This window comes from Brachyistius frenatus, unplaced genomic scaffold (genome assembly GCF_029030835.1).
Source record: "Brachyistius frenatus isolate BFR_SWC_R1_liver_20210118 unplaced genomic scaffold, ASM2903083v1 Contig_24, whole genome shotgun sequence".
Classification (NCBI taxonomy): Eukaryota; Metazoa; Chordata; class Actinopteri; family Embiotocidae; genus Brachyistius; species Brachyistius frenatus.
In genome coordinates this window covers 432653-453203 of record NW_027210623.1, presented here as the reverse complement: position 1 = coordinate 453203, position 20551 = coordinate 432653, and the positions used below count along the sequence as shown (strand labels likewise).

General features: G+C 42.7%; 1 protein-coding gene across 4 annotated transcripts in view; it reads left to right on the top strand.

Moving 5' to 3' along the window:
- sox6 (SRY-box transcription factor 6) overlaps positions 1 to 20551 on the top strand; it is a 137378-nt gene that overhangs the window by 99042 nt on the left and 17785 nt on the right. For all 4 annotated transcript variants that reach the window (XM_069697600.1, XM_069697603.1, XM_069697602.1 and 1 more), the window contains 4 exons: positions 1316 to 1395; positions 9577 to 9726; positions 11884 to 12064; positions 12235 to 12422. In XM_069697600.1, the coding sequence (XP_069553701.1) occupies positions 1316 to 1395; positions 9577 to 9726; positions 11884 to 12064; positions 12235 to 12422 (599 nt within the window). The remainder of the gene's footprint in view (positions 1 to 1315; positions 1396 to 9576; positions 9727 to 11883; positions 12065 to 12234; positions 12423 to 20551) is intronic.

Sequence of the window (20551 nt, the reverse complement as noted above, 5' to 3'; positions counted from 1 at the left end):
TAAAGACATTCAGCCATTTATTATCCTCAAATCCGACGTCACACACAGCAGAGCAAACGAGACAGGAAGAAAGCGATACCGAAAAGAGGAGGTGTAGAAATAACCACAGCCACCCCCCATTCACCCAACATAGCACTATTTGAAACCACTTCTGCTGTGTGATTTTATTTGCTACTAAATGGGGATTGAATTTCCATGGCCTGTATCACATTGTGCTGTGCTGTACAAGATTGCAAAGTGAGGCGAGTGGACGAGGGCAAAGTGAAAGAGAAGGTGTATACATTTACCTTGTCTGTGGCTTAATGGCTCCATATGTTTGTGAGGAGAAGTGACGGGCAGAAGTGGGGTCTGAGCGAAGGCCAACTACCCCTCCCCACTCCCACTGTGCACCCCTGCCTACCCTCCTTCAGACACATGCCTCAAACCAACCTCCCCTCTCTGAATGCTGTGCTGCCCCGTCTCACTGGGGATGTTCTGTCCGTCTCAACACACTAGGTTGAGTGTGTAAAAGCTTCTGCACCCCCATAGATATCACTCATACTGCAGCCGTTTTTATATCCCTGTCTGACAAACGTGCTGATGGCAGGCCAACAGTAGTGAATAGTAATGAATGGTGCTGCTATTTGGAGACCAGTTTCTCCTTGCTTGATCACAGTGATATGCAAGATAAGAATGTGTGTGTTTTGTTTTTTTACCCTTGTTATTGTGACTGCACACTTGTTCTAACCAGTTTACATACAAGTGTTTTCACTGTGCTGCCAAATCTATCACTCACAAAACAACATTGTTGTCCTGAACAATAGCCAGACAAGTCTACAGCTGTGTGAAGTGCCTGAGAGAACATGCCTGCCTTTTACATAATCGCTAACTGAATACCAGGAAAATGTTTAACATTTAATCAAAGCACACGCACGCGCGCGCGCACACACACACACACACACACACACACACACACACACACACACACACACACACACACACACACACACACACACACACACACACACACACACACACACAATAAACCTTAAAAGAACTCCTATGTGTTAGTTACAGTTGTCATGATATGAGTAGTGTGCAGGTGGAGTGAGGAGGGAATGGTCTGGAACGTTCTTACGTAATCCAGCTCCAGTCAAACCACCTCAGCCTTTTGTTAATGCAGATGTTTGGGCTTGAAGCCGAGGGCTTGCAATGTGCCACATTGCCGTGGCAAAAGTAGTCGAGGGCCCAGAATCCATGTTGGCACTTGCTAAGTCGCTGTGGGCCGGCTCATTGTCTGAACCTGTTTGCATTGTTTTCTCTCTCTCTCTGACAGGTGATAACTACCCAGTGCAGTTCATTCCATCCACGATGGCAGCTGCAGCAGCGTCAGGACTCAGCCCCCTCCAGCTTCAGGTATGTACAGTTATATGACAAAGAATGTTAGGGACGCTCGCCAAGCTCAGGGCAGAAAGGATGGCTAAGCAGCTGTACGCTAAGTAATGAGCTACACACTAAATAATCCTGGAGGCCCCCAGCTCACACACGCTTATCACCTTACATATGTAATTTATCTCATTTTATAGAGGATTTATCCCCACTAGCTCTGCCAGACAGAGGAGTTAGGAAGATAATAGTTATTAGAGAGAAGGAGAATCACTTTGGTTGCCTTAATCGCCTGACAGTGGATTCATCAGAAGACAATTGAGTAAGAATGTTCTTCTTATTGCTTTAATCATGCAGAAGCACTGTTCTGTTTATGTTATCTCTGTGACAAAAACAATTAAGAAGAAAGAATGGATGGAAATCAGGGTAATTTGAATACGCCTGTAATTAAAAAAAAAAAAAAAGCTTAATAACTTCCTAAAACAAAGCCACAGTCGATGTAGAGATAGGCTTAGAGCCCTGCGGGCTCCTCCAGGACTTTTCTCACACAGCATTTAAAAGAGCTGAACCCAGGTCAGGGCTTAACCTGAGGCCATAGTGTTTAATGTAGATAATTATCTGCATTCTATCCTTCAAATATTTGCTGTTATAAATACTACTGTTCCAAGAGCTTCTCATGAGCTTTGTTTCCAAATCAGTGATGATTGCCTAGCTGTCTTTGTACTGACTTTTGCTGTATTTACATTAATATCTACAAATAGCAATCGGATTCAGAAAAACAACCATGCGGTGTGTTTAGGTGGCATTGCTGCGTGTTGCTTCTCCTTTGCAGATCTGTAGAGCTTACATCCGTTTGAAGCCAGAAATCAGTACTGTTTGTTGGAAACAAAAGAAGCAAACAAAGAATCAAAGAGTATCTCTCCTAACGTGTGGCTAAGTAGCCGCTGCTGCGTTGTCAACAAGAGCAGAAAGGTATTCTGTAGCTGCAACATGTATTGCTCAACAGCAGAGAGAAGTATGACAAGATTAAGCGGGAAACTCTTTGCACACTGATATATGTGCCATTTGTCCTTCAGAGGCTACTACTGTCAGCGTTAATGAGCCTTGGCAAGTTCTCACAATGTATGCAGCTGGCTGCGAAGAGCTGCGCGTCATTATGCAGCCATGAGAAGAGCTATCAGAAGCATGTGAGGTGTTCAATGAATCTGCTCATGTCTGAAGACTTGTGTCTGGAAAAGTACGAAAATTGAGGGTGCATTTGTGGAGGGTGTATGTATCGCTGGGTTTTTGTATCGTAGTGAAGTTCACTGGAAAGAAGTGTTAGTTCAGACAGGCATGCTCAGTCTATTTATAGGGGTGTATGAGGTCAGATGAGACAGTCATATATCTGAAGGTTGGGGTGAGAAGGGGAGACGGGGCTAGAGTCATTAATTCTGATTATGTATCTAACCCTGGGAATGGGCAAAAACAGTGCCTCCAAGACCATGACTCGGCTGACCTTTACAGAACACAGTAAACAAAAAGAGGTGCATTTTCCATTAATTGCAGTCTGTCAGCCTGTCACATATTCCGCCTGCTGGCTGCTATTTACCCTGCATAGAGATCCCCTTAAAACAGTCAGGCAAGTCAAACATGCCCTTTTCTACATAGCTGAGATCAACAAACCATGTGACCGCCACCACTTCCTCTACAAAGCACTGGGAGCCTGGTATGATTAAAAACATCAGACATGGAATTAAGTTTAAGTTGTTCCTGCCTTGTGGAGCTCTAATAGCACCTGCACCCTCCTTCTACTTCAAAATTAAACTCCTGAAAAGTGTACATAAATACATACATGTTTTTAAGAAAAAGATAAATGAGTTCAAAAGAAACGGTTCCTCCCATAAACAACCAGAAGCTCACAGCACAGTAAGAGAAGTGGTTATTCAGGTTTCACTATAAACAAAGTAAGCACACGCTTTGTCTTCAAATTAGAGCAGAGAAATAACAGTGGCTGAATGTATGAAATGTGACAGCTACTTTGAAATAAACACATTATATGCAGTATGATGCAATTTGTGAAAAAAACAAAAACAAAAACATGATTTAACGATAGAATAAAATGAGGTGATTTAAGGCCGCCCTGCAAATATTTGTTACTTATTGTTTTGCTGAATTTATATTTTATGCGTTATCAAGCACAATTCTCCATTAACTGTCCTTTGAACTGTCCTAAAATGTTCTAGTTTTCACCTCCAAACTCATTGTTTATCTTCACACACACACAGATGCAAAATCCCACACACATATGGCTGAATAGGCTGCTCCCCTCAATTAAAATATCTCTCCCTGTCAGCTGCATGGCAAGGTATAATTTTCACCAATTTACTCAGTTTAGATTGTGCAATATATGAACCTTAAAAAATTATCTTATTGGTAGAATTAATTCCCACAATGCTGCAGAGGTAATGTGATCAGCCATCCAGCCGGAGAGGCTAGCCGCTCCGTCAGTCTTAATGTCGCCCCCGCAGCCTCTTCACAATCTTCTCTGTCATAACAGTCTGGGATCCTCCCCCATTCCCCGCCCTTTCTCTCCAAGAGAAGAAAACCCAACAAGGTAACAAAGGCTTACAGCTGATGGATGTAAATGAATCTTCCAGGATGCGTTTGAGTGTTGGGAGACTGTAATTTGCTTGTCAATACAGGGTGGTAGCATCACTCTGGTGGGCTGGCAGACTGCAAGTGGCTGTCACCAGGCTTTGCTGTACCACGGGGCAATTTCACTCAATGTTTTCCTGACAGATTGGCTCTGGTCCGCAACTCACAGGAGAGGAGGTGGGTAAACTATCCCAGCGCGACATGCCCCTCTTCATTAGTGCCCACACAGAGCCGGGATGAGCCCAAGACCAGCAGGAAACAATGGCTCCATCCCTGCCTGTCCTTCACTGATTACAACTGACACATCTCACCTAACAGAGGAAATTGTGCTCAGATTGTACCCCAATCTGTCCGGACACCTACTATATTCAATTGACTGAACAGACAAGAAGGGAATTTCCTTAATTCCACAAAAGAATTTTCTATTTGGGATAGCATTTAATTTGCTGTTTGTCCACTATTCCTTGCAGTTGTGAAAAACTATTTACTTAAGGAGGAAATAAACTTAATATATATCACCTGTCTTTTTTACAGAACCAGTGAACAGTAGGACAACCTTTGTGAAAGTCCTGTTTATTTATCACCAGGAGCAGACTTAGAGTTAAAACCATTTTAAAGAAAGCATTATTGGATAAAACAGAACATCTGGGTTCTCTGTATGTAGCATCACTGTTGGACTAAACAAATATAAACCCTCTGCTTTCACTCAGTCAAAGCTCCATTTTCTATCTCCTGCTGTCTCCGTGTCTTGCTTTTCCAATTTCCCATCCACATCTTAAACCATCTCTAAGTATCTTAGTTTCTGTATTTCTCTCTCAATTACCCTCGTCCTCCTTTTTTCTCTCTTATTCTCTCGTGTTTCTCTTGCCTTTTTCCCCCTCCCTGAATTGTCCAGGCCCATGACATCCCCACGTTTTACAGTAGTGCAAGTCCAACTGCTTGAGATAAGACGTAACGCCGCAATTACATTTCGCTGCATTTGCTACGGCATCTCTCTAGGCCCAAGCTAAACCTGGGCCCAGCCTCGGCACACGCTCCCACTGTAAAGATGAAAAGCAGCCCATATGCTTAGTGACAACCCGAACCAGATCTCAAGGCAGACAGACGTATCTGAAGGAGTACTCGCATGCTTAGACGGCCACGGTGATAAGAAAGAGTGTTACACAGTCAGGGACAAACAGGAAGAAAGTGGGAGAGCAGCAAACCGCACATTATCTTTTGTTTGGATGTAAATGCCTGTGTAGTACAGATGTGAAGAAATGGCTTCTATCATTAACAAGTGAAGCACTTTTGACTTTGAAAGAGAGGCAGAGGAGGAGGAGGGGGGAAAGAGAGAGCAGACGTACTGTAGAGAGCAGCTGTTTCTGTGTTTATGAGCAAAGGAGCTCGGTCTTTGAAGGTAACCCAGAGCAGTGCAGCAATGCTAGAGTGTGTGGAAGTCTGGCTAATAGGACGGCTAGGTGAGCAGCTGGATGGAGGCAGTGGTGAACAGAGGGACAGATGGACAGATAGGGTTGATAATGCAGTCAGCAGCAGTGAATGGGAGGGCTGGCTCTGGGGCCCCTGGGCCTGGAGTACCCACACCCACACTTACACAAGATAGACTGGGATTGTGTGCGTATATGCCAAAGAGAAACTGAGAGAGAAGGACGAAATTCTTTTTTTAATTTTTTTTTTATTATAAATTTAATATATATATATATATATATACAGCAGTTATAAGATAGAGACACAGAGCAAAGCAAGGGGAAGGAGGAGGGGTTCGAGCAGAGCAGGTTGGGTGCCAGCATGATGAGACAGATGTTGAGCCATACTGGAAAGCATCGGCACAGTGCACCAGGACGCGCCTTCCTCCACTCTTGACATCTGGGTCTAGCCTGGGTCAGCCTGCATGGTCGCCCTGGGCAATGAGCCTGTACAAGCCTTGTGGCAAACGGGGCTGGCGCTGTGCTGCCTTTTAAATGGTGTGGTGCACTGAAGCACAGTTAATGCCCTCATATTCAGTCCAGTGCTCAGTGCCCATGCCAGGCAGAGGTGAATGAGACACTGACAAACAGACACAAAGAGATGAAGAGTCTGTCTAAGACAGTGTGGCCATTAGATCATTCTTACCACATATAAAGGAAGAAGTTGGTGCTGTAAAGTGTTGTGGTTTCAAGGCATTTTTTTTCTGTCTTTATGTTTATGCTTTTGCAGGCCACAGTTGTAAAAATGTGCAATGTACCGATACTGCTGGCAGCTACAAATCTGACAAATATCTGCCACTGTATTTGTTGGCACATATTGCTATGCTGGCACTCTGCCTTTATTTAAAAAAAAAAAAAGAAAGAAATGGAGGTTTTTTTCATCAGAGAAGGCATATGCAAACGTGTGTGCAGAAGGACAAATTCCTATAATTGATTTTTTTAATTTTTTTTTAATGTTTATTGAGCTATAGTATCAGCTTTTATCATTTCACCAAACAAACAGAGGCTGCCCATCTTGATTGCATATCATACTTGTGAGATGTCTAACATCATCAGCAGTGTGTGTAATCTCAGTTTAATGTCGCAGGCTGCAAAGTGAACCTCCCCGTTTAACCTGTGCTGCCTCCAAGGGCTTGTTTTTAATTACCAGAGGCTAACAGGCTGACCTTGGGCGTGTTGCTCTCACTTTGAATCTATGCTTGCTGAGATCTGCTTTGCTCTACTGGGAAACGAGGAATGATGGGGTCAGAAGAAAGACCTTCTCATTTATGTGTTGTTTCAGCATTAAGAAATTGTACCGTTTACACATACTGTATAATGTTACGAGTACGTTGAACGAGCACATTTCTAATAATGGCAAATGACATGTAGTTGGTTCTGCCTTCAAGCTAAGAGAAAACATAATATTCAGGCATATATTTATATTTTGCCAGTTTACAACCTCAATAGCCATGATGTTAATTTTGCTATTTTCTTCCATCATACTGACCTGCGCTATTGCTTTTTAAAAACAGACTTATTATAAAGTCCTGGAAGGTGTGTGTCTGATCAAATAAAGAGAAGCAACAAGTGTTTAAGAGTGTAGAGGAGGAAAATGAAGAGAAACAGAAGGGTCCCGAGCTCCACCAAGGCTTTCACCTACTCCTCCAGTTCCCCAGAGTTGGAGCTTTGACTTTCAGCCTGACCCTCATTACCATGAACCTTTTGCTGCCCCCACCTGGCAAGTAGATATGAAGAAGGGGCTATTAGATGTGAGAAAGTCAACTGAGGGAAGCTGGCAGATGTCTTCTGCTTAGGGAGACCAGCCTTAGCAGAAAGCATCATCCCTCTGACACCCCACAGCTCATTATACTGACAACGTCCTGTACTGTTTTACGAGGTTGTTGTTTCTAACTTAAGGAAGTTTCCAGTTTCCAAACAATTCTGTAATCCACTATAAATTCACGGTTTTTGTTTAGTTAATTTTTTAATGTAAATAAAACGGTCTAAAATGCAAAGCAAAAGCTTCCAGGCTTCACACATTGAACACAGACATTTTTCCAATTGTCCTTGAAAAGTGTACAGAGTAACACAACTTTCATCCATATTTCCCCTTGATTGTATTTATTGTTCTTTGGTTCTTGGAGTGTTCCTGGTTACACGGGTAACCATTGCTTCTCACCCCATGGCACTGACCTGCTAATCAGTGTTGGCATCCCGACTGTGTGCAATTTGAGGCAAAGTCTAATTATGTTATTTTTCCGGGAGAATAAAGTTCTTCCCACTCAAGGTCAGGGGCATGCCCATCAACAGGCCTGTTAGCAAACATCTGTCCAACAGACTCTTCCACTAGGACTCTTCCATATAGCCTGGAGTGACAGGCAGTGAATGGAGACTCCTGTCGCTCTTTTTCTAACCCCACCACCCACCTCACCCACACACAGACACAGAGAGCCTTTACCACTGACATTAACTAAGTCTACCTCAGATGAGAAGAAAATAAAGGTAGGTCCGCTCCTGTGTCCGATCCTGTTGGAGACAAAAGGCTGTTTGTGAGGGAGGTGGAGGCAGTGCTATCATTGTGGGAACATAATCAGTCTGTCATTTCCGCTGCCTATGTGCTGTTGTTATCCCCAGGTCCTCTGGAAGAATGGACCTTTTGTACTGCCCTGTATGTGGCAACGAGAAAGTTTCTTGCAGGAGCACATATGTGTTTATATCTGGAGATACGTGAATGGCCATAAAGTGCTTTGTTTGGCTTTAGCCTTCATTTAAACTGCCAAAGGTGAGGACAGTGGGGCCGCGTTGCTTTTTTTCCCCATCCGCACAAATGAAGTCTGTATGTGGCCAGTCGAACCAGGAAATGAGACAAGGTTTGCTGATTGGCCAACGGAAGAGAAACTAGATTCTCCCTGACAGCACCATCTGACTGAATAACACAACAAGCCATAAGGGTTACCTAGTCTGACGACAGGAAGGCAGTGGGGGAGTTAGGGGAGCTATCTGTCTGATGAGGTGAGGTCTAAGGCTACGTGGAGTAACACATTTTCTCATTTTCTCAGACAGTAGCTCTATTTGACAGACCCCTGCCATTTGCAGCATGAGACAAAACCCAATTTCATCACATACCTGGTGGCCAATCAATGCAGACCAGGGATGGAAAGAAGTGTCAGCAGTCCGTGAGTGCTGAGCTCTGTAGGCACAGACAAAGAAGCACATCAATAATAATTTAGTTAACGTACTGTCATATTATTTAATTCAGGTTTTAATGATATAAAAAAAGTAAATGCCTAACTTGATGTCACAACATTAACCTGTAACTTTATCCAGGATAAAAAATAAATTATTGTCTATAATTTGAATCCATCAGACAATTATCAATCGGTGGCTCACTTTTTTCTTTTCTTTTTTAAATACTTCCAACCTCTCATCTATTCAACCACTGATTCCACATAATCAGTCCAGTGGTGTAATTTAATTTGAGCTTTCAGAGTTCAGCCCTGTCTGAGGCACAACTGTTGGTGAGCACTCATTTGAACCACACTCTCGTGTGGTAACGTCACCAGCAGTTGGAAACCTCACTGATTTAACACCAAGGAAAATAAAAGTGATTACATCAGTGTTCTTTGTACAGGTTTCTAAGCCTTAATAATGCGTGTGTTTAACATATTCTGTGATGGCAGTCCAACAGAGGTTGGGTGTGGAGTGGGACCGTCTCACAAGGCTGCATGGAGACAAATCACAGGCCAGAAACTTCAATAGGAAGTTGTGTCGATCGAGAGAAATGAGAGATCTTTGCTAACACACTTGCATCCAGTCGGCAAACTTTTCTCTATGATGAGTGGAAAATAGGGGCTCCAAGTATTTTGAATGAATGCCATCTCTGTGTGGTTTTTAAGACTGCTGTCTCTCTCTGGGTTCAGCCTTTGAAATACAGTTAAGACCTTTGATGGAGGTTCTCTGCCAGCCTCATGGAAAGAGAGGAAAGACGTAAAAGAGAGAGAGGGGAGATGAAGGCAGACACAGAAGCAGAGAGAGTTCTAGGGAGAGGAAAAGACAGAATATAAAACTTTGAATGTTTTCTGGATTTGGATGTTAACGCCTTGCGGGTTTCTCTACCTCCCTGCAGCAACTGTATGCCGCCCAGCTTGCCAGCATGCAGGTTTCTCCTGGAGCCAAGATGCCTCCTCTCCCCCAGCCCCTCAATGCAAGTGGGCCCATTTCTCCCTCATCTCTGAAGAATGACAAGAGTTCCTCCAGCCCCATCACTCAAGTCAAGGTACAACTCTCAACTCCTTCATGCAGTCCCTCCACCAGCCCAGGCCTTGAGTGGCACTTGACCTAGCATCGCCTAGCCGGTGTTGTCTGAATAAACCAGCACCTACAATGTTCACTACTTCAGTGTTACAGCCGGCCAGTGGTGAGCCCAGCCTCTAACAGGCCATCAATCTCTGGGGCTTTAACAAGGCCCTCTCTCTTAACCAGAACTCTGTGGACATGGTTGCTATAGCTATGGCAGCTCCAAGCCAGTAATTTGTGAAACACATGTATTTTTTTTTTCTTTTTTCACAATGAAACATCTTTTCTTCTTTTTTTGTACCCAAAATGGAACAAAACCATTACAACACTGCTATGCAACTGCTCACAAAAGTGAAGCAAAAGGTAGAAAAGAACTTTTTTCCGCCTTGTAAACAAACCAAATGCAGGAAGTGTTTTCAGCTGCTGTATGGCATGACTCCACTAGACCTCCATGCAAAGGAAAAGGCCACATACATCATTGCCACTCACTAAGACCATAATCAGAAACATACGGCCATTTGAAGTAGTTTAGCTTAATAATATCACAATGGAGAAGGACCATAAATCATGTCTTGAAATAGTAAGGAAGCACTCCAAGCTCTCTGGTCTCACACACACACACACACACACACACACACACACACACACACACACACACACACACACACACACACACACACACACACACACACACACACACACACACACACACGTTCAGGTCCCCCGCCTCCTGGAATTTCCATCAAACTAACTCGACACTAATTTCATCATGCGAGTACAATTTTCTGTTTATCAGAGTAGATGGAAGTCAATTAGGCCGATATTAATACAACACCAATTCAAGTCAAAATATTACAAATACTGCCAAATATCCCAACTTTAAATGAAATGAATCATACGTAACTAAATGGATGGCAAACACATACTGGCATCCTCCCATCTCTGTCCACAGTCCAGAGGAATCAGATTGCCTTCAGTTTTGTTTGTCTGTTTTCAGCTTCACTGCATGACAAACTGTTATTGGCACAGCAATAACAAGGCCTTGGGGCAGTCTATGCTTCAGCCATATGTTTGGACAAGGAGACACTTGGGCTTTGAAAAATACTGTTAACGACAGCATGAGCCTTAATCTGATTTAGAGAGACTGCTGTGTACACAGGGCGATCTATTTGGTGCAAAGTGACATTTTTCTCCAGGGAGGCAAATGTTTGAATTGTTTCTATTCATAATCACTTTGTATTTATTGTATTTAAACAATTGCATATTGATTTTGCTGAACTAAGGGATGTTTGTGCACTCTCTTGGGATGTTTAAGGTGATAAAATAAATAAATATGCGCTGATGATATTTTACTTTTATTACATTGAACTCTAACGATATACATAGATTTATCCCAGTCCCATTAGATAACATGTTGAGAATGACAATGTGGAGAATATTGCTCTTCATCTCTCATCACTTACTGGTCTAAAGGATGAAACCAGATCAGCAAATACAGCCCCAGACAAATGCATCCTCTTCTGACTTCATCTGAAAACCACGCTACATATCGTATTTTTGTGGAATAGGCATATCAAAGCATATGATAAAAACCAAGTATGCACAAATGAGGAATGAAATTATAAAACAAGTTAATGAAGTAGATAATGTAAGTCGACATCTGATGAATGGAACAGCTGTCTTTGATCATTGGCACTGCCGTTATCTGGTCATTATTTATTCTTCGAACCAGAGTGCAGACACAGAGAGTAGGGAGGAGGAGAGGGAGAACAGATGAAGATGTACAGAGAGACAGAATCTGCCTTAATTAGTGTGAACAAAGGCGCTGGGCAACTGTGAGGAAGATCGCAGTGGCACAGCTCCTGAGGAGAGGGGAGGAGAGGAGAGGAGAGGAGAGGAGAGGAGAGGAGAGGAGAGGAGAGGAGAGGAGAGGAGAGGAGAGGAGAGGAGAGGAGAGGAGAGGAGAGGAGAGGAGAGGAGTCAGGGAGGAGGTGTGGGTCAGGATAGGGATCCTATAATTAACCAGAAACAGAGGAGAACTGTGCTGTCTGGGAATCCAGAGCTCCTCTGGAAGGAGGAGGTGGAGGGAACCCATTCACATCTGTCTTCTCTCATACTCCTATCTCTGCTGCTGTAGGAGGAGGGAACACAGCCTCTCAACCTGTCTGCTCGGCCAAAGACGACAGAACTGCTCAAGTCTCCTACATCCCCGACACAAAACCTGTTCTCCGGCCTTAAAAGCAGCCCCAACAGCTTCATGGGCAAGGGTGGTATCCCCAGCCCACTTGGAGGAGGCCTAGGCCGAGGTTCATCTCTGGGTAAGACGTCAAAGTGTCTCCACCTCAAACATGAATACAGATCTACTTTATTTCGGTACTACACGTGTCACAAATAAATGGCAATGTCATCATGATGTGAGAAGTTGATTTTCTTTTTTGGCACTGTGAGTTCTGGCAGACTAATTTCGCTCCGCTGTCTGTGCACACAGATATTCTGTCCAGCCTAAACTCGACCGCGTTGTTTGGGGACCAGGACACAGTGATGAAGGCCATCCAGGAGGCTCGGAAAATGAGGGAGCAGATCCAGAGGGAACAGCTGCAGCATCACCAGCAGGGCATGGAGGCAAAGCTGTCTGCCCTCAGTTCAGTGGGCCTCAACAACTGCAGAGTTGACAAGGTGAGGACTAGTGTCATAGTCTGTCTCTCCTTTATCCTTCATTCATGTCTTCTCTGTTGCAAGGTTTTTCCATAAAGCAAAAAAAAAAAAAAAAATAGCACTTGAGCACAAAAGTGTTGAGCTCTCCATGCAAGTAGTGGAGGAAAGAAAGTATTCAAGAAAGTGGAACATGGTGATTTTGATACACAAGTAATTCTTAAGACTAGTAATTTTCTTTAATCCACGTCCAGGGTGGTCGTATTGATAAGAGCTGGCATAGTTTAGTGTGTACATGATATATTTACTCAAATTAGCATGAATATGTTTGTGTGTGCGTGTTAAGAGGCGTCTGCGTTGTTGATGTTGGTGTGAGGGCCGTGACAGGCCATGGCAGTGCCCGGTGTGGGTTAAGAAGACTCTGAAGTCTTTGCCCAATTAAAGCCGACTTGCAGGCCTCTCCGTCCCCTGACACGGGATGGGGCTGCTTTGTACCAGGAGCACACACTCCCAGGGATTCCCTTTAAAAATATCTTCAATCGATGAGTCAATCAAGGAAAGAAAAAAGCTGTCCTCCTCTCTTCAGCTTGATGCCATGTTGCCAGTTGGCTGTGAGGAGCAGGCAGAAACTGGGAGCGATGCTCATTAATATTTCAGCACCTGACACTTTCAACCAACAGCCTCAACTAGGTCAATGTATATGTAAAAAAGTCAATGAATATCTATTTTGATTTCCCTCTAATTTGGTGTTTGGAAGAGATCACTGTCTATGCAGGTGGCAATCAACTATGCTTTTACTGAAGTGAAGTAAATAAATTGGTGCAGCCCACAGAGAGGACAGAGGGAGCGTCTCCTGCACTTACCCCCTCACAAGCCTGAACAAAAAAGGTCTTTACAATAAGGAATCAACCCATAATCTCATTTTTGTACTGAGAAACAGCTGTCATAACTGTCCCTAAATTTAAACAGAACAACAGCCACATCACTTAGCACCAAAATCACTTATAAGCTGTATTTAATCCTTTTTGGGGGGGGGCTTTCTTTGTTTAGTTACAACATGCGTGAGGCTTTTAGCATGAGCACGCAGGCACCCTTTTATCATTCTCCGTCACAGGAGCTGGTGCAGCTGCCACCCTGCCTAACAACTAAGGTGAGCCTGTGGCCAACCAAGCAGTGAAATCTGCCAGGACATGAAAGCAGTAACAATGCCATTCTCTACAGGCAGCACACACCTACAGCTACATTGTCCTTAGTAGGTGGAGCTGAACACCTTTTTACTCTCTGTTTAGTCTTTTGTACGATTTTGTTTTGTTTGCTCAGAATTTTGGACTCAACCTACATTCAACCAAAGTAATCATCTCAGAGCAGAAGAATGACTTTTTTTTCCTAAAAAGATCTGATGCTTAAAAGAGTCAGTCACTCCTCACCTGTAATCTACTTTTTGTCTGTTTTCCACCTGTGGAGAGAGCATGTGTTTTTAAGGGATTGAGAAAGAAACAGTGTGTGTGTGTGTGTGTGTGTGTGTGTGTGTGTGTGTGTGTGTGTGTGTGTGTGTGTGTGTGTGTGTGAGGGGCGGCAGGCATGATACGTATATGTAAAGTAGTTATAAAAGGGCCATACATTGAAATCCTATTTAAGAAATGAGCACAATAGTCAGATTACAGTATTGACAACACAAAAAAGAAACACCACATAATAATTACAGTTATTTGATGTCATTGAGACCCAACATACATACCTGTATTGTGTTTCTCGCAAAGAACTGATCTCCTTAATTGAAAAAGCATCACCTCGGGTAGTAATGTTTCTGTTTTCATTACAAAATCAGTCTTGCTGAAAGACACCTTAACCGAGCTCATGCCTGACTCTCTGGCCTGTACAAATCATAGTGAGATATTGTCACCTCGTAGTTTCAGTGACACTGATCCTATTAGGACGGTGTGAAATTAGAGGCGAGCTTTATCAAGTCAGCTAAAAGAATTGCCCCATCATCTTCATCCTTTGGCTGCAATAAAGAACAGTCAGTTGTAATTCAGCGGTGAGTCGAGAGGGAAGGAGAGAGCCTTTTGCTGATACAACAAGCCAACGGACTAGAAAGGTTTGAATGGCCCAGATAAAAGCTTTCACTTTGGTCAGTTTCAGAATATTAATATTTTAAGGAAGCGCCTCACCTGACATAAATATGGTGTGGTCTTTAATAGCTCCCCTCCCAGTCTCTTGTTTGGAAGTTTATCATAGTGAGAGCTTGCATGAAGAAGATTCTAGAAAGGTAACATAAATGGGATTAAGGAGAGGTTAAGATCATTCAGTGTGGCTGTTAGAGGGGGATATTAAATATTGATTTATCCCACTGTAATGACCGGGCAGAGGAGTGGGTCTAAGTGCTGCTTACAGATGGATCAATTCATCTTTTCATACAAAGTGTAGCTGAACAGTACAATGCAATCCTCCCTAACCTTTATCACTATGACTCTGTCTCTCGCTCTCTCTCTCTCTCTCTCTCTCTCTCTCTCCCTGGCCATTGACCTCAGAGGACATGGTGTAGATCAGACTCTCTGTTCTACAGTATACAAGCCTTTAACCTGAGGACACGTAAAATATTCATTCTTTACAGGAGCGGATTTTCCTGCCTGTCTTTTTATTTGTCTGATTTTACTATATCCCATCAGTACAATAAAACCTTTTATAACCCTTCTGCAATTTGCCTTTTTGAAATATTTATCTAAAGGTATTATTGTCTGCAGAGGGCAATTACTTTGTTCCATTATTTACCATCTCCTCCTCACACAGTGGAAGCTTTTACCTAGAATGCACCAGTTTGCCTACAGTCATATACAGTACATCTGAACCCATTTGTAACCATTTGAATTGTTTCCCTCTATTATGCACTGTAGCTATAACTGGACATGCTGTTTTTCAGGGTCACGGGTGAATAAATATCAAGCGTCTGTGTCTCTATGTTTCCACTCAGATGGTGCATGCAGAGGCTCAACTATGTTGCTGTCTTGTCAGCAACATTTATGGTCTATTGGGATATATGGCCAGTAGGCCAGGGATGAAGCACTTTCAGCAAGAACATTTTTACTGGCTCAGCACAAAAAACAATCATATTACAGACATTTAAGCAATGTATTTTCATTCATTGTTTGAATTCCACTACCATATTTTTCTGAAAAATAATGAGACGCAAGATAAATATTTCCTAACGGTAATTAGTCCCGCTTTATCCAGATTGTATTCAGACAGTAAAGCTAAGTGATGTAAATTTGACATAATTTAAATAGCCAAAAACTAAATGAAAAAGGCTAAATTTATGCAGAATGTAAGTATGTTCATCTGTCTGTCACTAAAAAAAAAAGTGGTCAGATGTAGCCAAGTGGCTGCATTGCCAGCACACCTAATGAGTACAGCACAGCCTTGTTGCAGACATCAATAGTGTAATCGTCTGTAAACTGTAAGTTGCCTGTTAATGAGTAGCTGAATTTGTCTTACTCAGAAAGCACAGACAAACAAGTAGAGTGCTAATTCAATTTTCAGCCTCAGCAATTGTTGCCTCTGGAACAAAAACATTTCAAACTTCCAGCCTCCATCAGTTACGTATTTCCCAGACTGATGCCTAGTGTGACTGTAAAGTTGTCATATTTTAGAGCAGTCATCTTGTTACATCTGCAGCCTATTGGCACCGCAGCTGTTGAGGAACCCTGATTAGTCAGGTATGACAGATTTCTACAATGTTGCATCAATTTATCTTGCTTTAGTTTCAATAAACTGCAGCATATGTGATGTCCTGGAGGTTATCTGAGATAAAATATATTCCTCTGCTGACATGTCCCTAACTGGAATCAAAAGGGGAAAGGTCAGTGTATTAACCTATTGAACTGCCCTTTCTGCCCCACAACACCTCCTCTCCTCAGTATTGATGACTACAATTGTCCATTTCCCGTATCCCAAAGCTCAGCCTGTAAATATTCAAATGGAGCTTACACTGGTGCTCCACAAAATCCAGACTCCTAACCTATTGGTTATAGTGGTTATACCGTTCCCCCCCTGTGTGTGTGTGTGTGTGTGTGTGTGTGTGTGTGTGTGTGTGTGTGTGTGTGTGTGTGTGTGTGTGTGTGTGTGTGTGTGTGTGTGTGTGTGTGTGTGTGTGTGTATGCATACATGCACATGTAAGTGTGTGCGTATGTGATGCCAGGGCTCTATTCAGGCAAAGCCCTCACAAAGACTTTGAATATAATCTTGTCTGGTTTGCAGCCCTGGAAGCAATTTTCTGCTCCTTTTCGACTGCTGTCTTGGAAATTGCAAACCAAGGCATTTTGGCTGCAATGTAAATCCTTGGCATACAAGGGTTTGCCCATCCAAATTAGATTATGCTCAGCTCCCAGACACTGGCTGTAGCCAGCAAGTGCTATTGTGAAGATTGCTTACATTAATGCTTTGTCCAATTGTTCACGTTTGCCAAAAGAATAAAAATAATGTACGACTCTGGATAAAATGTCCCTGTGCATGTGTGTGTGCCCGTGTGTGTCTGCGGGCTCCTGTCCCAGGTCAAGTCTTTTGCGCTCTCGCCTCCTCCCCAGAAAGACATCAAGCTTGCATCTTGGTAGGGTCATTTGGCGGTGGTGGCTCCATTATTTTCTACAGTTGTCATTTAACATGGTGAATTTCTGGCCTGCTACAGCTGCTCAGAAATGCTGCTGGCCCCGGTGGCCGAGACCTGTGATGCCGCACTTACCACAAAGCACCTACAACAAAGGGCGAGGAAAAGAAAAGGCTACAAAGGACCATTTATAGTCTACGGTATTGTTGCAGTAGAAACATAATGGCTCCGGTGTCCAAAAAGTCTTGAGGTTTTGTCCATATGTGAAAGCGGTTTTGGTAGTGCTGCAGTTTCTAACACATTGCTGTTTGCAACCTGGAGGGTTTGATAAGGCCGGAGGTTTTAGTCCAACTTAACAGTCCCAGGAGGACCCAGTGAACAGTACTGGATCATTGAGGATTGGTAACCCGTAAAAGTACATGATGTCAACACAAATGATCTCAGCAGTGTGGTGAAGAAACTGAACACTGCATGTCACAAATGTGTCACTGCCCTGAGATGGCTACATTATAAACTCCAATCATTTGAGTTTAATTAAAGGATCAAAAATGATCACAAAATGTTCCAAAGTAGACCCACAGCACTAGAGAAGAAATTCAAGTGTTTAGACTAACTGCACCTTTCAAATTAGCAGCATGGGGTCACGTTTAGTTTAGTTTCCCTCCAACAAAAAATAAGTGATCTTGAACATTGACAACATATTTTATTTAATCAAAAACAAAGAACAATTATACAACAAGCAGTTCCGACCCAGCGATCTGATTGGTCAACAGCACATTTGGAACGTGCTTAAATCACCATTAAGCTCATCACTAGAAATATCACTCCGCCTTCTCAATGGGAACATAGAATTGGAATTGAATTTTATATAATTTGCAGTATAATGTTGTTTTACTTGTAATCAGGTCTCTTTTGGTCCTTTTTGGTCGCTCCGAGCACCCGTACCGTAACACCACAGATAGTCGCGCACTTAAAGCGATAGCAGAGGCTGGCTTGACCGGTTTGGTTTTGACACGAGACGGTGCTAAAATGTTAAAAATCCATCGATATGTTTTTTCGGCGGATTTCTTAGTTATAACCAGATTGAGCGAGTTTGAGAAACCATCTCTACAAACCAATAAAACGGACAAGATCTCATCTCTGTTGCTAGGGTCGTTGCTAAGGGTCAGAGTACTTCCTGGAGCGGTAAACATTGCACACGTTACACTCGTACTGACGCGACTGTTTGTTTTCCAGTTGTTAGTCATCCCCATGTGTTGCCATGGAAACAGATCACGCTCACAACAAGTTTTATATTTTCAGAGTAAATTGCCCCACAATGTGACTGCATTTACATTACCTATTTTTATTTAGATGGTAACTTGTTGTACTTGTATTCGCAATATTGCATTGGCACAAAGGCCAGACAACATTAGCTCAGAGTGTTTCTTTTAATTTAATGAAAGGCCTTTCTTACCTCCATTTAAACAAATGAGCTGATGCCCTGGCAGAACAAACTGGACTGGAATAGCTAGCCATCTCTGCTCTGTGTGATGTTGAGTACGACTACTAGCTATAGAACAGATGCCAGCCTTTTGTGGCTGCTACTGTTGATTCGGCTGCTGCCTGCATTAGCCTTAGCAAAGGGACAGCTATGGGTAAAATGAGAGCAACAGTCTGCTTGAAAGGAACTGTGGGTTTACCGCATGGCTGGATGCACTTAACATTTAAACGGTTCAAAAATTGCAAAAAACTACTGGAAAGCTGCAGACTTATAAATAACGTTACAACTGGTTACAATAAAAATACAAAACAGATGAGGCGCTGAGCTGTGAGAGGCTGTAGCTACATTGAAGTGCAGTCTTTGTCTCCATCAGGGCTGGGACAGATTGTTGAGGGGTTTAGTCTGAGACCCTCAGAGTCTTCACTCAAGAGCTGCAGACTACAGTGGTGACTGACACTTGATACACAAAGCGCTGTATTGTGGGCCAAACCACTGCCTTCAATTTGCCATATACCAGGTGTGTGATATAACTAGAGCCAGTTCAGTGCATTATCAAATATAAGTGGCTGTTTAGGGTCTTGCAGCTGTTAAAGGTTCCAAACATTAAATTTTAAACATATGTGTTCATATTCCTTCCAATAAAAAGAAAATGGAAGAGATTTTAGTTTGAATAGTTTAAAGATATCAAAGTGTAGCAGCTATTGCTGTCAGGTTTCACAGAAAGAGCTGAACTTGCCATTTACTGTAAATACATACATTTATGGCAAAAAAATAAATAAAATAACCAAGGTATTATATGACTATAAGTTAGAAAATTGTATTTTTTTTTTGGAAGGAATATAATAGATCCTACTTGCCAGATGTCCAAAAGAAATAAAGCAGTTTTCTATTAAAACCGGCAGGGCGGAGCGTTTGTCTCCCCCTACTGCTAGTGAGAGTAATTACAACTCTGACGACAGCGCTTGCGTCATAAGTTCCGCCATAGCCTACTCTGTCGCGACTGTTGCGTCTGTAAAACTATTCGTAGTTGATACATCCAGTCTGATAACATTTGGAAAGTCTAGAAAAGCTGCATCATTGATTTATTTTATCCTGATTCAAGTTAGCATTGGCTAAATCGTCAGAAGTCTGTGGCGGCCATGCTCTGCACATAGAGCATGGCCAGTTTGCAGTTTCATCCAGCCAGTGCGGAAATGTTAAAGCAGACAACAAATGTAAAATCTGTGTATGCTGTGAAATAGATAGAGATTTATCGGGCAGCGATAGGTCAGTATTGTGCAAATTCCTTTTTCAAAGGCTTGAACAGACGTTTATTTACATTTAAAAGTCACACATTATGGCTTTAAATAGCTGTTCTGATGCCAAAATATTTTGGGAAGCAAACAAGCCATTTTCATGTGTACCTGTATAATCTGCTTTACCTCATCACCTTTTCAACATGAAGTCACAGAACTTTGTTTTCAAAATTGCGCAAAAATCGATTGGTAATTTCCGGAATTATTTTACTAAAAAAATGACATATTCGATGGTCGTTTAACAAACAGCAAAATAAACTAAAAGAAATGTTTGGTCCAAAGGCTTTTAATTAAGGTTCGTCAAGGCATTACCAACATATAGGACTGAGAAAAAGTCCTATAAAAACGGGTTCAGCTGAGGCTCTCTTGCCTTGGTTGACCTCTTTCATTAGAACAGCAACAAACTTCTATAGATTCTGTCGGTTGAGACGGTTTTCTTTTCACGTTCAAACTTAACCCAACAAACTTAGCTGACTCATAAAACTGTACACTGACCTGCACCACAGTATGTTACTGTTCGGTGTATTTTACTTTCCTCTGCATTTGAACCATCTCAGGCCATATGGCTTTGCCTGTGCCCTAAAGCTATTTACAAGAGAGTGTGAAGGAGTGTCAGGATTGACAGCGAGTTGCTTAAATATAGGGCAGGAGTACGCACAATGCACAGGGCCGTCCGCCACCCGCCTCTGCCCAGAATACACCCTGTGGGCAGAGCAGCAGGCCTCCGGCACATGTTCTGTGGCCGGCCAGATTAAAGCTCTCTTTACAGCATTGA